General features: G+C 42.2%; 1 protein-coding gene across 1 annotated transcript; it reads left to right on the top strand.

Annotated features, from left to right (window-relative positions):
* The first annotated feature begins 3,921 nt into the window (after positions 1–3,921).
* LOC138044413 (homeobox protein 9-like) lies at positions 3,922–11,546 on the top strand. Its single transcript, XM_068890930.1, is given in 6 exon segments — positions 3,922–4,041; positions 4,802–4,873; positions 5,447–5,515; positions 7,536–7,640; positions 10,090–10,392; positions 10,395–11,546. Coding segments are annotated over 6 exon segments (1,242 nt in total). The 5' UTR covers positions 3,922–3,983; the 3' UTR covers positions 11,030–11,546.
* The last annotated feature ends 1,894 nt before the right edge of the window (positions 11,547–13,440 follow it).

The following is a 13,440-nucleotide window of genomic DNA, read 5'->3' as shown; positions in this document are numbered from 1 at the left end:
GACACCTACAGACCGTCAAATTCCCCACCCCTGGGTACCTTCTGATCATCACATTCCTGCCCTGGAGTAACTTTTTTTCATTATATTCACATTTAACAGCTGATGGAAATTTGTTGTGTAACGCGAAACCTTTGCGCTGCTTACGGTACTGAACAAGAACCTAAAATTGAGCAAAACAATAATATTGTGAACAATATTATTATTTTTTAGCCTTGTAAATGGTTCTTTTACTATTTACATGCTTTCGAATCAATCAAGCATGCAAAATGAGAGAGTGGAAAATTTATGAATACGTATAAGTATACAAAAAGCAATCACGAAAAAAAATTAACATTCTTGTACTTCTGAACACTCCAGTAAAGGCAGCAAAAAGTGATGGTGCATATTTACAAAAAGACAAGACAAACTCGCTTTCTTTTCTCTCACCCCATGATGTCTAGAAAAATCAGGAAAACCAGAGAAGTCACGTGAAAACTATGATTGTGGATAACTGATCTCCAGGTTCTCTCGGTGGTCCAACATGGCGGGCATGTCAAATTCCCGACCCTGGGGAAACACATACCGTACGTGTCAAAATCCCTACCCAGGGAAAGGTTCTCTGAGTCAATTTCCCGTAGGCAGCCCCCCCCCCTCCCCCCCATCCTGGGGCTTAACATTGATAGGTGCATAATGTTAATGCGTTGTATAGCTTATGTCACGTTAAGCACTGGATTGACTGACACATCCTTAAACTACTTCTCATTGAAGTCTCGTTGTAGTGAAGTCAGAAGTAGGTTTTTCTTGCAACAGATCGTTATTACCGTCACGCAACAAAATCATAAATTTGAAACCGTTCAACGAAAAAAGCCAGAAATCAACAGTAACAAGAACATTTCTGGAGTTCACTTAGAGATGAAAACACTTACTTTTCGCTTACGAGATAAAATGTGTATGAGCACATCTCCTAATGTACTTGAAATGCTCAAACTGCTGAGATTCACAGGGATAGACCTTTCTTTTATATTAACCGAATAGCTTTGTATCATGGTGTCACGCAAGGTGAGAATTCGGAAATTCAAAATGCTGCAGAATTTTCGAAACGAAAGACGTCATGGAACTGGATACTTGGAAAAACATTAATTTTTAGGTCATCTTTAACCTGCTATAGATAAAAATTCAAATACCTCTGGATTTGGATTTGGATTTGATGACGTCATTGAGAACACCATCTTTCCTGCCAACCTCGACAACAAGGGAGAAGAAGAGAGAGAGCCTGGGTTCGAGATTGCTTTTCTGCCAGTGATTGTGTGATAACTGTCCACCACATGACGTAAAGTAGCCATTAAAATCGCGCGAACGTTAATGCGGGCGACTATGTGGTAGCCTTATTAACAATTATTCTACGAGGGTGCGCTATTTAACCATTTTGAGCAGTATAATGGTTTTATCATTCAACACATTGACGACAAAGCACAATTACGTTTCTACGTTTATTGAAAAAAAAAAAACTGGAAAAACTAACATTTTTCTCCGCGACACACAAAATTACGTATATCGCAGAATATCTGGTGAGTACTCATAAGGAATATTGTACGAGCTATGACCATATTTGGACATTGTCACAATGTGTTGAATAATAATTAACAATTAGACCCGTAGTCCGCAAGAGCTACGGGTCAATAGCCCATTAGATACTTGTACGGGAGATGCTTTTTGTTGATGACAGTGTCGCCTAGTGGCTCACGCTGTTGAGGACATACAAGTGCTCGTGGACAAGTTTGCAGATACTGCAAAGAGCTTCAGTCTTAAGATCAACATCAAAAAAACTGAATGCCTTTATCAACCTGTAAAGCTCGTAATGCCACTACCCTCACCATCTGCGGTGATGATACATGATGAGCGCCTTGTCCAGCGCAGGAACTTTGTCTACCTTGGTAGCACCATCTCAGATTCGACAAAGCTGGACAAGGAGCTCGTGTACAGAAAGGGAAAGGCTAGCTCAGCATTTGGTCGACTACAAGAAATATTATGGAAAAACAATCATGTATCCATAAAAGGTGAAATGCAATGTTTACAGAGCAGTTGTCTTGTCATCTCTCTGAGACATGGACCGTCTACCGTCTACAAGTGAAGACGCTGCATGCCTATATGAGACATCTTAGACAGATTATGAGTATTTTATGGAAGGATATGATCAGGAACAGTGAGATCCTAGAAAGAGCTGGCCTTCCGTCAGTGACTGATATTCTAAGGTGGCTAGGACAGGTGTATAGAATGAGTGAAGATCGTTTACCTATACAACTCTTGTACTCACAGCTCTTGGTTAATTTTGCTAAGAGAAACATTAAGTGGCGGAAAATTGACACCCGCCAATGGCAGTCCCAGGCCAGGGACCGGCCAACCTGTAGAAGTCTCATTCGACCATAAATATAGAACAGTTATCGTCGCACCGTCGGACTGCAAATGATGATGATGAGCTAGCCATTTTTGGTTTGTAAGCCTCTTCCAAACTTTGCCATTTCTTGGAAGTCAGAGGAATGAAAAAAGACTTAACAGATGTAAAGTGCTTTTTTCGTGAATTTTAATGTAACCCTGATTGTCTTTACAAACAAGGAAGCCTGTTCTTTGTGTCGCAAAAATCACGGGTCACAGTGAGTGGTAGTGGTAGTAGTAGTAGTAGTAGTAGTAGTAGTAGTAGTAGTAGTAGTAGTAGTAGTAGTAGTAGTAGTAGTAGTAGTAGTAGTAGTAGTAGTAGTAGTAGTAGTAGTAGTATTAGTAGTAGTAGTAGTAGTGGTAGTAGTAGTAGTAGTAGTAGTAGTAGTAGTAGTAGTATAGTAGTAGTAGTAGTAGTAGTAGTAGTAGTAGTAGTAGTAGTAGTAGTAGTAGTAGTAGTAGTAGTGGTAGTAGTAGTAGTAGTAGTAGTAGTAGTAGTAGTAGTAGTAGTAGTAGTAGTAGTAGTAGTAGTAGTAGTAGTAGCAGTAGTAGTCGTGGTGGTGGTGGAGTAGTAGTGGTGGTGGTGGTGATGTTGGTAGTAGTAGTAGTAGTAGTAGTAGTAGTAGTAGCAGTAGTAGTAGTAGTAGTAGTAGTAGTAGTAGTAGTAGTAGTAGTAGTAGTAGTAGTAGTAGCAGTCGGAGTCGTGGTGGTGGTGGAGTATTAGTGGGGGTGGTGGTGATGTTGGTAGTAGTAGTAGTAGTAGTAAAGGACTGGAAACAACCACGCGAGATAAAATTAAATCATAGGTTTGCTTTCTTGGTCTTTTCCTAAAAGAAAAAGCGAGATCAAGAAAGATCATCGAAGGACTGCTACGCCCATGATAATGTACCCAAAGTGTTCCAGTTACGTCAACTGTGCAATCATCGCGGTCCCTCCCCTGGAAGAAGAGAGACCCTGGAAACGAGGTCGCCAGAACTGGAGAGAGCGTCAAAACAAAAACTCAATAAGCGACGAGAACCTCGACGTTCTGGAGGTTAAAGTTAACCTTTAGCAAGATGGGACACTTCTAACAAAAAAAAACAAGTTTGTAGGAGCTTTTGTTTTTATTACTGGAGTCTGACATTATCGCATCAGATCGCTTATATATAGAAATTTCGACGCCTTAAATGTCTTAGTTTTCGCTCTCTTTTAAGAGGGGCAGCGGAGCCTATTAGACAGCCCGGGTGGAGAGGGAGCACTTCACAGCCCACGCTAAGGAAGCGATTCTTCAGATCTAGAAAATTGTCCAAAATTCCGGGGACCTAAGAGGCTTAGAAATGGTATCTTCGGCACAATCAATGAAAAAAAAAATCGTCAAGAAATTATCAAAATCTTGCATGGAATTTGGGGCCTCCCACTGGCTTGAAGATGGAGACCATTGATGCATTCATAATATTTTCAGGTGACTCGTCTATTCCCATTATATCATTTTTGTTAACCTTTGTTTGTTATTGGCATTAATTAGTAATTTCCCGCTGCCCGTGCCGTGAAAACTTTTTCTTTTTCTTTCTTTTTCGTCGACAAAAAGAAAGATGCGACCAGGCTGGAGACTTCCCTTGTTACTTGTGATTTTAGGGACGCTTTGCAATCGTAAGTATTCAGGGATGGCCACGAATCTCAAACATGACTGTCTTTTTGGTCTAGAAGAACAAAAAAATAATTGAATCGACCACGTTGACTGAGATGATATTGATATTGACAGGAAAACAAGGTTATGTATACTTAAGATTGAAAACAATGAGCGCTAACTAAGCGAACGCAAAAAAAAAGTTTTAATGAACTGGCGGGGATAACCCACTCCAAGTTATTTGGCCGAATGCACGGGGGATCAAAGAATAATATTTAAGCTTGATACAAATATAAGTATTTAGGGTCGTCGTTTATTCATTTATTGCTGAAGTAGACCGTGACTTTGTTTGGTGCAAACTCGGATATGCGGTATAACAGAAGAGCAATAGATTAGTATACGATGTTGCATGTAGATGCCGTGTTCTTGCCTAGTTTTGAGCCAACTTCAACACTGATTTAGAATAAATTTAAGTCTTTTGTGATATGTTCACCATCAACAGGTCAGGTCAATTCTGTACCAGAAATGTCAAGGCCTCTGAAATCAAATACAAATGTAAGATTTCGAATGCTGATAAATAAAAAACTCACAGCCTTCCTAGTTTAATAGCCATTTTGACCTAATCTTCTGGAGGAATTCAAGTTGTTTAATTGCATCTTCCTGACCACAAAACACTGACGATTTTCTTTTCAGCTAAACGGTTCGTAAAATTTCATCGAAAGAACGCTTTGATGGCAGTAACAGTGATTGCATAAGCCAGTGCTCAATCTTGATATTTCCTAGGTATACAATCCACGAAGAAGAAAGCAAAGTTACTCAAAAAACACTCGCCGCAAGTTGCAGTCTTACATAAAGGTAGTTAATAAACTTCTTAATAAAGATTGTGCTAGATACCTAACTTCGCCATTCCAAGCCACGCTCCATATAATGGGTCAGAACGGGCTCCCTTCTCCAGAAAAATAATTTGGTAATGTGATAATTGTACCCTCTACGCCCACGATGTCTCTTCCTAATTAGTTTTACCAGGTTTAAGGTTTACCATTTCAGCTCATGGACTCCTTCAATTTGACTGCTGTCTGTTTACACAACATCGCGAATTCCATGCCTTACTCTTTTCGACTAGTGCGTCGGATCTTTCACGTCCCACAAAGTTTATGAACATTGAAGGGTTGTGAGACGAGACCTACGGTTTATCGTCCTTATCCGAGAAGACTTGAAAGTCTAACCATTTGGGGATGAAATTACAAAGGCAGCACTTCTCCTCAGTTATTTTAAGACCCTGAGTGTCGGCCCGGCCGAAGTCGAACTCACGACCTCCCGCATGACAGCCCGATTCTCAACCAACTGAGCCATGGGTTGCGCGATGGCTCGTGTTGTTAGCATTGTCTATGGTCTAGGATTAATTTTGGTGTTTTGGTTTGTGGCCAGCTTCTCCACAGAAAAACGAACGCGGGCAGAAGAAAAATGCAGTGCAACCGTCACATGAACAAGTTGTAGGTGAGAAGATTTTGTCCGATAACTGACAAGTCAAGTCGATTTACGAGGTAGCCGAAACATTAGGTAGTTTAGTTTTTAAGCAACGACAACGCCACAAAGAAATAATATTATTGGTTAAAAAAGGAAAAATGATCGTGTTCCACGTGCGGCGCGCATTTCATTAGGGAGCTTTTAAGCCACGGCCGCGATTTTTTCAGATTTTGTTTCGTCGCCTGCGAGCCAGGGTGGCTACACTTGTGACAAATTTTTGGCGACAAATTGAAGGCCGCGCAAATCGCATACTTCAAGAGACCTGGGCACTATAAACATACATTCCTCCTTTAATTTCATTGGCTAAGTACACTTGAGTCGCGTCGCAAGCGCGGGCAAAAAGTTGCATGGTGGCTACACGGGCAACTATCTCTGCGATTTTGTCGGGAACGTTTCAACTCTGGCGACTTTTTCACCCGTCGCGTCGCCAGTTCAAGGGTGGCTACACGCGTGATTTTCATCTCGCGCTGGCGACGCGACAAAGTTTGAATAAATCGCATCACCAGCGCGAGCAAAAAATCGATCGTGTAGCCGACGACGACAAGGGCAAATTCCTCAGGAACGAAAGCAGTATAAACGGCGCTCGATTTAGGGAAGAAAATTAAAATTTATCCTCAAGCGCTGACGTTCTCTCTAAAACCTCAAATTTGGTCATTTCACGTTATTTATTAGAGACCTTCAGATTCTAGGACGAGGACGAGAACGAGTACGAGTTTTGTCTGTTTGGTTTTAGCGAAAATACTAAGAAGATTTATAATCCGTGCGATTAATCTTACTCCTTGTTAGCAGTATAGGTTGCTCAGTTATTCTTATTGCTGTTACCTGGGCCTTTTTGCTGATCAAAAAATGCCGAAACTGCTACCGTGTTGTTGACTTGTTTTGACACGACGACATTAGGCAGGGGCACCCAACGTCAATTTTCGGAAAATATCTGTTCGGAAGACGATTTGAGATCTAGAATTTTCGGAACGTTTGTTGTAAATTTCTTGCTTGCCTGCCTGTCCTAACATTTTCGAACATCCTAAAGATGGTATAATTGCCCATTTTTTAACGGATTTTTACCCTAAAAACGTCACCTATAATTTTCGGGAGCCTTTTCTCTGGCTGAAATTTTCGAAAAGGTAAGTTTTAATCTCTATAATTTTCGGATCACTAGACTTTCCGCTAGGAAATCCGAACAGATGAAAAATTTTTAGAGGATAAAAGTATGCCTATATCTACTTTTTAAATACTAACATACGTGTCACAAGTCTATGTCTAAGTGGTTTTGAACTATATTCTCGTTGGGTGCCCCTGATTAGGGCCGTTTATACGAGAGAAAATAAGCCGCGGCTAACTCTGGCCGCGGCTTACGTAAGCCGCGAACACCCCGTATAAATGGTACAAAATCCACGTTCACGGCTTTGTCAAGCCGCGGCTTATCCTGGCCAGAGAGTTTATACTCGTATAAATAGTTCCTTTCGCGGCTTACGTAAGCCGCGGCCAGAGTTAGCCGCGGCTTATTTTCTCTCGTATAAACGGCCCTATTCTTGCAAAACCTCGTACTAAGATGACGACGGTATCACGTTTTTCCCGCCAAAATGACGCTGGTTTGCGCGCGCTCACTCTTGCCTTATGAGAAAATCTCGTACTCGTAGTCGTTCTCGTACTAGAATCTAAAGCTCTCTATTTTGCTGACGACGGCAACGAAATAGACAAAAATGAAAAGATGCACGTGCAGAGCTTGCAAAGCTATTGCTTTTGCTCACTAAATATCCAAATTTGTGACGTTTTTGTTGCCGTTGCCGTTGTCGTTGCTTAAGCCGCTTAAGCTCCCTTAACGGTTTGATCTCTCGAACGCATCGTTGTTGCCTTTAAAATCGCGGTTGAAAGGTGTCTCGTGTGACGACTGTACCAGTTTCCCACGCTTGGCCTTACTCGCTCATTTTCCCGCCCCTTTTGGTTTACACCTTGTGATTGGCCAGTTTCAATTTAATCATTTTTCCTACAGCTATGCAAAATCCAGAGGGTTTACAGGCCAGTGATGCCGAGGTACTAAACAATCTCCAGAACTATAACAAGCACTATATCAACAACGAAATGGCAGCTGAGACGGGTAATAATTTGCAATCAAAAAGTGGTGCGATTTTCGTTTGAGTGACCTAAGCGTACAACCACGCGAACCAATCACACTCGAATATTCGCTGTTTGAAGTGCGTGAACACGTGGTTTGGCTAACTCTGAAAGAGCCCCTAATTGGTTGAGGAAATGATTGAGTTCATTTTAACAAAAAACTGAAAATCGCTTCACCTCTGTGACCAAACAAACAAAATAAACAACAGGCCTCGGTTGTTCAAAAGGTGGATAACGCTATCCACCAGGGCCCAGTCGTTCGAAGGGTGGATAGTGCTACCCACTGGATAGATCACTATCCACTAGATAAGTCAATTGCTTTTGCTAGTGTTTATCCGCTGAATAGTGATTTATCCGATGGATAGCGGTATCCACCCTTTGAACAGCTGGGGCTAGATAAATCACTATCCAGCGGATAGCCACTAGCAAAACCAATTGAGTTATCCAGTGGATAGTGATTTATCCAGTGGATAGCGATATCCACGCTTCGAACAACTGGGGCCAGATTGTGATTGGCTACAGGCTCCAATGGCGGGAAAACCACTCATAGTTGGGGTTCAGTAGTTTCCTCCCGTAATTAGGGACGACTGCTACGGCAACGACAACGCCACAAAGCAAGAATATGATTGGTTAAAAAAGGAAAAATAATCCTGCTGCACGTGCAGCACGAATTCCCGTGCATTTTTTGCCGTACTCCACAAAAAGACAACGTGAAATTACCATTGAAATTTACGGTTTTGACGACAACGTGATCATATAACAATGAACCATTCATTTTCTATTTTTACTTTAAATCCGTTCGTACTCATCCAGTTACATGATAGTTTGCCCTTAATAATTTACGAAATACTTGCGATAGCGCTGATTTGTATTTTGAAGTTGCATTTTGCCGTTGCCGTTGTCCTGGCTTAAGCCTGGTTTCCAACGGTCTGCGATCGATCTGCGATACGATCGCCGATAGGTCTGCGCAACGCCCCAGACATATGGAAACATCTGTCCCCGGCGTCTGCGGCGATCTGCGGTACACGGTCTGGATGATCGTGAAAGTTGAATCTAGTTCTACTTTCCCGATCATTACGACGCTTCCGACTAAGACTTAATTTTTAATGGCAACATGCGTCTGAGATGATCTGTGTCCTATCGGCGACACACTATTGTTCGCCTTTAATCAGACTTGAAGTAAGTGCCCTCCTTTTTCTGCTCGATTCGCAGAGGATTAGTGGTACGCATGTCTGCGATCGCTTCAGATTTAAATGGAAACATTTGCGTCCTGTGTTAACAGGACAACGCAGACAGCTTCCGATGGTCGCAGACCGTTGCAGATCATATGCACATAAATGGGAATCTAATCATAATCAATATAGTAATAGTAATAATAATAACAACAACAACAACAACATACAGGCAGAAAATTATACGATACGATAATTTTATTTAGGGAGGGAGATAGATTTCTAACTTACGGCCCTGTGGCCATACCACAGAGGACACTGAGAACCAAATGCCTACTACTCTTAACGAATAGTGTACGAAATCTTTTACGTCCCACAGGGTAATGAGCATTGACGGGTTCTCAGAGACGCGGCCGACGGTTTATTGTCATTATCCGCGAAGACTAGAGAGTCTAAACATTTGCGGATGTAATTACAAAGGCAGCTCATTCTCCTTAGTTATTTGAGTGTTGGTTCGGCCGGAGGTTTTGATCGCGCGACCTCCCACACAGTAGTCCGATGCGCAAAACCAAATGGGCCATCGGTCGGCGGTTAGCTAGCGAATAATAGGCCATTTCCGAGTTGCTGTTAGTCTCGGTTTCGAAGTGAGTCTTGGTGCTCAACTATCGAAATGGAAATTAGTTTGATTTGCATAAGAATACGCAACTCATTTCCATTTGAATGGTTGTGCACCAGGACTCGCTTTGATACTGAGGCATGCAGCAACTAGAAAATGGGCTAATATCATTGGTAATCGGTATCAACCTCTGTAATAGGACAATCACATGACTTTCGTAACAGCATTTGCACCCTCGCTCAACTCGGGCGCAAATGATGCTACCCGGGCCACAGATAAACTATATGCCCGACAAAAGAGATGTGATTATCATTATTATCAGTACACAAAATTTGGGACTTCATCCATTTTAGAATGAAATCTCCAAACGTCAAACGTTCACCACAGAACTACAAAGTGAGCAAGTACAAACTCCTCCACAAAAATTCGCGCTAATTCTGGCATTGAAATGGTATCCTCAGTATCTGATTGGCCGAGCGAAGTTGTTTGGCCTCTCTGCTGCCAATCAGAATCAGGGCGGCAAATGCATTTTCAGCCGACGCATTTCCCATTTGGCCCACAAAAGGGCGCGTTTTATAGAGGGCAATTTTGTCCTTTGGCCGCGCGCATTGATAAGAATAACGATTTATGTCATTCCGTTTAAGCTCTTCTTGCGGACAATGGTATTGATGATGACTCGGCGTTAAAAATATCCAATATGGCAGCGTTACCTCACGGAATGCCAAAGGCAACTAACGCCATCATTAAGGCCAAGATCAGTGACGGTGCACAAGCTCCAGAGGAGTTTTCCGATGACCACCCGAAGGCACCGAATGCACAAGCTGGTTACGACCCGAACGCTTACCTCTACGATGCAAATTCGTGGCCCGAGTACGCCATTCACGACTCCGACTTTAACAATTTCCATGCAGTGGAAATGAGCAACATGAATGGAGAGAATACAGACATGCCCCAATGTACAACCAACCTCAACGAATGGGTCCACAGAACATTGCAAGTGAAGGAGGGATGAGAAATCCCGCGGGACAGGGACCGTCCAAAGGAAACCAGGCGGATAGCATGTTTAATGATGACGAGAAGGTAGCGACAGGAGAAGCTCTCATGCAAAAGCCTAACCAAGAGGGTAATGACGAAAACTCAGGGGGAGGGAAACCCAATGATAGCACCGAAGGGAATGATAAAAGTCAGTCACCGGGTAGTGCCAAGCCAGCTGCGGACACTCCTCAAGAAGTCCCCCAGAAAATTGAGCAAAATGCGCCCACGAGCAGTGACCCGGCCAGTAAAACGCAGCAACAGCCCCAGCCATCAAGTGATAATGCCTCGGCTGGAAAGCTGGAACCCTCCGTTGTAAAAGAAGCTGCTTCTCTGCCTCCCAAAGCGATCGCTACATTGGTGAAAAGTCTGGTGGGAAATCGTAAGGTAGCTGGTGAAGCAGAAAGCCCAGGTCAAGTTCAAGGTCAAGTCCAAAAGAACATAGTCGAAACTACTTCCCAGTCTTCCATCCTTGAAGACCTCAAGCCGGCAAAGGAGTTCACACAATCACCTACTCTGCTTCACAAGGTTGCAAAACCAAAGAAGAATTAACGATTCATTTTCTTCCTTTCTTTGATTTGCCACTTCAAAGCCTGAAAACAGGACAAAGAGTCCAGAATGAAGAAAGAAACGATTCCAATTTGGCAAAAAAGGCCAGTTGAACATTTAATTAATTTATGACTAAAAGATCCCAGGACGAAAACGTTCATTGAACTCTTGAAATACTTGTGACGTGAGAGACGTAAATAAGCCTTATAAATTCTCAAAATGGACTGTACGCAGAGAAAGAAAACACTGACAGGTATATTCAATTCTAGGATCGTTTTAATTATGAAAATTTATTTTAAAATATATAAGAATAAAAGCACAATTTCTTCCATAATTTTGTTGGAGAGAAACGCTTTCCTTCTCGTCTTGACACAATACATTTTCGAGTAGAACGGACAGAGTGTAATTTTTACTTCTCTTCTCTCTATAAATAAATAAATAGATTAATTAATTCGAAATAATTTCTAAAAAAGACTTTCAGGTTGCTACAACCAATAAAAGCAATTAAATTTTGCCAGGATTGTTCGTTAGACTTCATGCCTAACTAGTGGAGTCAACACTTTTCGAGTCCATAACCGAGCAGAAAATTCTGCTAGCAGTGGGGCAGTAATTTGGGACACTGAACATGGAAATCAGATCACTTTATCTGGAATCAAATAAAACGTTGGTTTTGAGGAGATGGGCAAACTGCAGTACCCAAAGAAAAAACTTTCGGAAAAGGAAAAGAACTTTAATTACGTGCGGCTCGGTGGTTAGTCTCCTACACAGCCGTTCTTTGTGTGGTAACGCAACGCTATTCCCCACACAAACAAGGAAGAGCGTTGCGTGACCACACAAAGAACGGCTGCGTAGGAGACTACCCGATGGTTAGGGCGGTTGCCTTGAGATCCGGGGATCCCGGGTTCAAGACACGTTCTGACCACTCGTTGAATTTTTTTCTGGTAGTCCCTGGTTCAACTTCTCAGCTGCACTTGTAAATAGCCAACTGGTTTGCCTCCGGCCATTCCAGTTGGGATTCTTAACAGTTGTTGTTACGTTCAGTCGTTTCGTTAATTGTGTTTCATTGGCCCTGAAATGCCCTTATGGGGAGTGGTCAATTAAAGTAAAAATGTAAGTGTCAAGTCTTCTTGCGCTGTAGCACTAATTGGGGACACTGTAAACTGAAGTCAACAAATTAACGCAAATCAATTCTAGGAGAGGGAAAAACCGGAGTACCCGGAGGAAAAGCTCTTGGAGCAAAGAAGAGAACGAACAAACTCAACCCACATATGACGACGAGACTGGGAATCGAACCCGGGCCACATTGGTGGGAGGCGAGTTGTCTGACGCGCCATCCCTGTTCCCCATCAACCTCGTTACCAGGGTCTCTCTCTCTCTCTCTCTCTCTCTCAGCCTCCATTGTCGACAATGGAGGCAGAGAGAGAGACCCTGGGAACGAGGTTGGTTCCCCATACGAACTGAAGCCGAGTTTATCCCGGCAAACCGAGCAAGCCAAGTCGACCGGGATCATACGAAGAGTCCACCCTATCAGTGATGTTGTTGTTTAAGTCCCAGCTAAAGCACTATGCAATCATTTTTGCACCATTCCAAACCCGATCTTTTAACACGTCTTAAAGGTTTCGGGACTTTCGGGAAACGGACCCGAGGGGGCTGTTTCTAGAAAGTCCCGAAACTTTACAGGCCATTTTCGGGTGTCACAATTCCCTTTGTATCTCAAGAACGAAGAGAATTTAATTCGTCAAACTTCACAGTTATTTTTATTTTTGTTACCTTGAAAACGTGTTAAGGTAATTCCTTAGTAATAGAAGTTGTCGTAAGATTTTTTTAAAACTTTTCTCGATTGTTCCCTATATTATGGTGACTCGAAATGTGCAATTAAAAGTAGGTCACCAAGCTCGTTTGAGAGACATAACTTGCTCAAGTTACTCATTTAATCATTGCGCCTTCATCTATCAAGGACAAGTTTATTCCATCGGTTCAGGCTACGTTTTGCACGAACAGGAAGCACAGCTTTGACGTAATTCTTGAAATAACAAAACAGGTGAATTGTGTTGCTCAAAAGGAATAATTTAATGTTTGTTTTATGGCACAGGCACAAGTCTTGAAAAGGCACTGACTACAAATGTTCTTCGGGTGCGTGATCTCGAGGAGACAATTTTGTGTCCACGAGTGATGGCTACGAATACTATCTTTCCTGTAACTTTTTTTTCTGACGTAAATTTTTTGTAATTTTTTTACAGCGCAAAGAAGATGAGTAAGAGAATAAAATTATGCCAAAAAAAAGATAGGTCACCAACCTAGTTTAGGAGAAAACAGAAAGCAAACCAAGCTCGACCCCTCGACAACACGTCTCCCCGATAGCGCGGTTTCACTTTCACAGTCGGACTTAAATCTTCTTTAGCATTATCAAGGCT

Source organism: Montipora capricornis, chromosome 4 (assembly GCF_036669925.1).
Source record: "Montipora capricornis isolate CH-2021 chromosome 4, ASM3666992v2, whole genome shotgun sequence".
Lineage (NCBI taxonomy): Eukaryota > Metazoa > Cnidaria > Anthozoa > Scleractinia > Acroporidae > Montipora > Montipora capricornis.
Note: the sequence above shows the minus strand (reverse complement) of the source record. Positions and strands in the feature narration are given on the sequence as shown.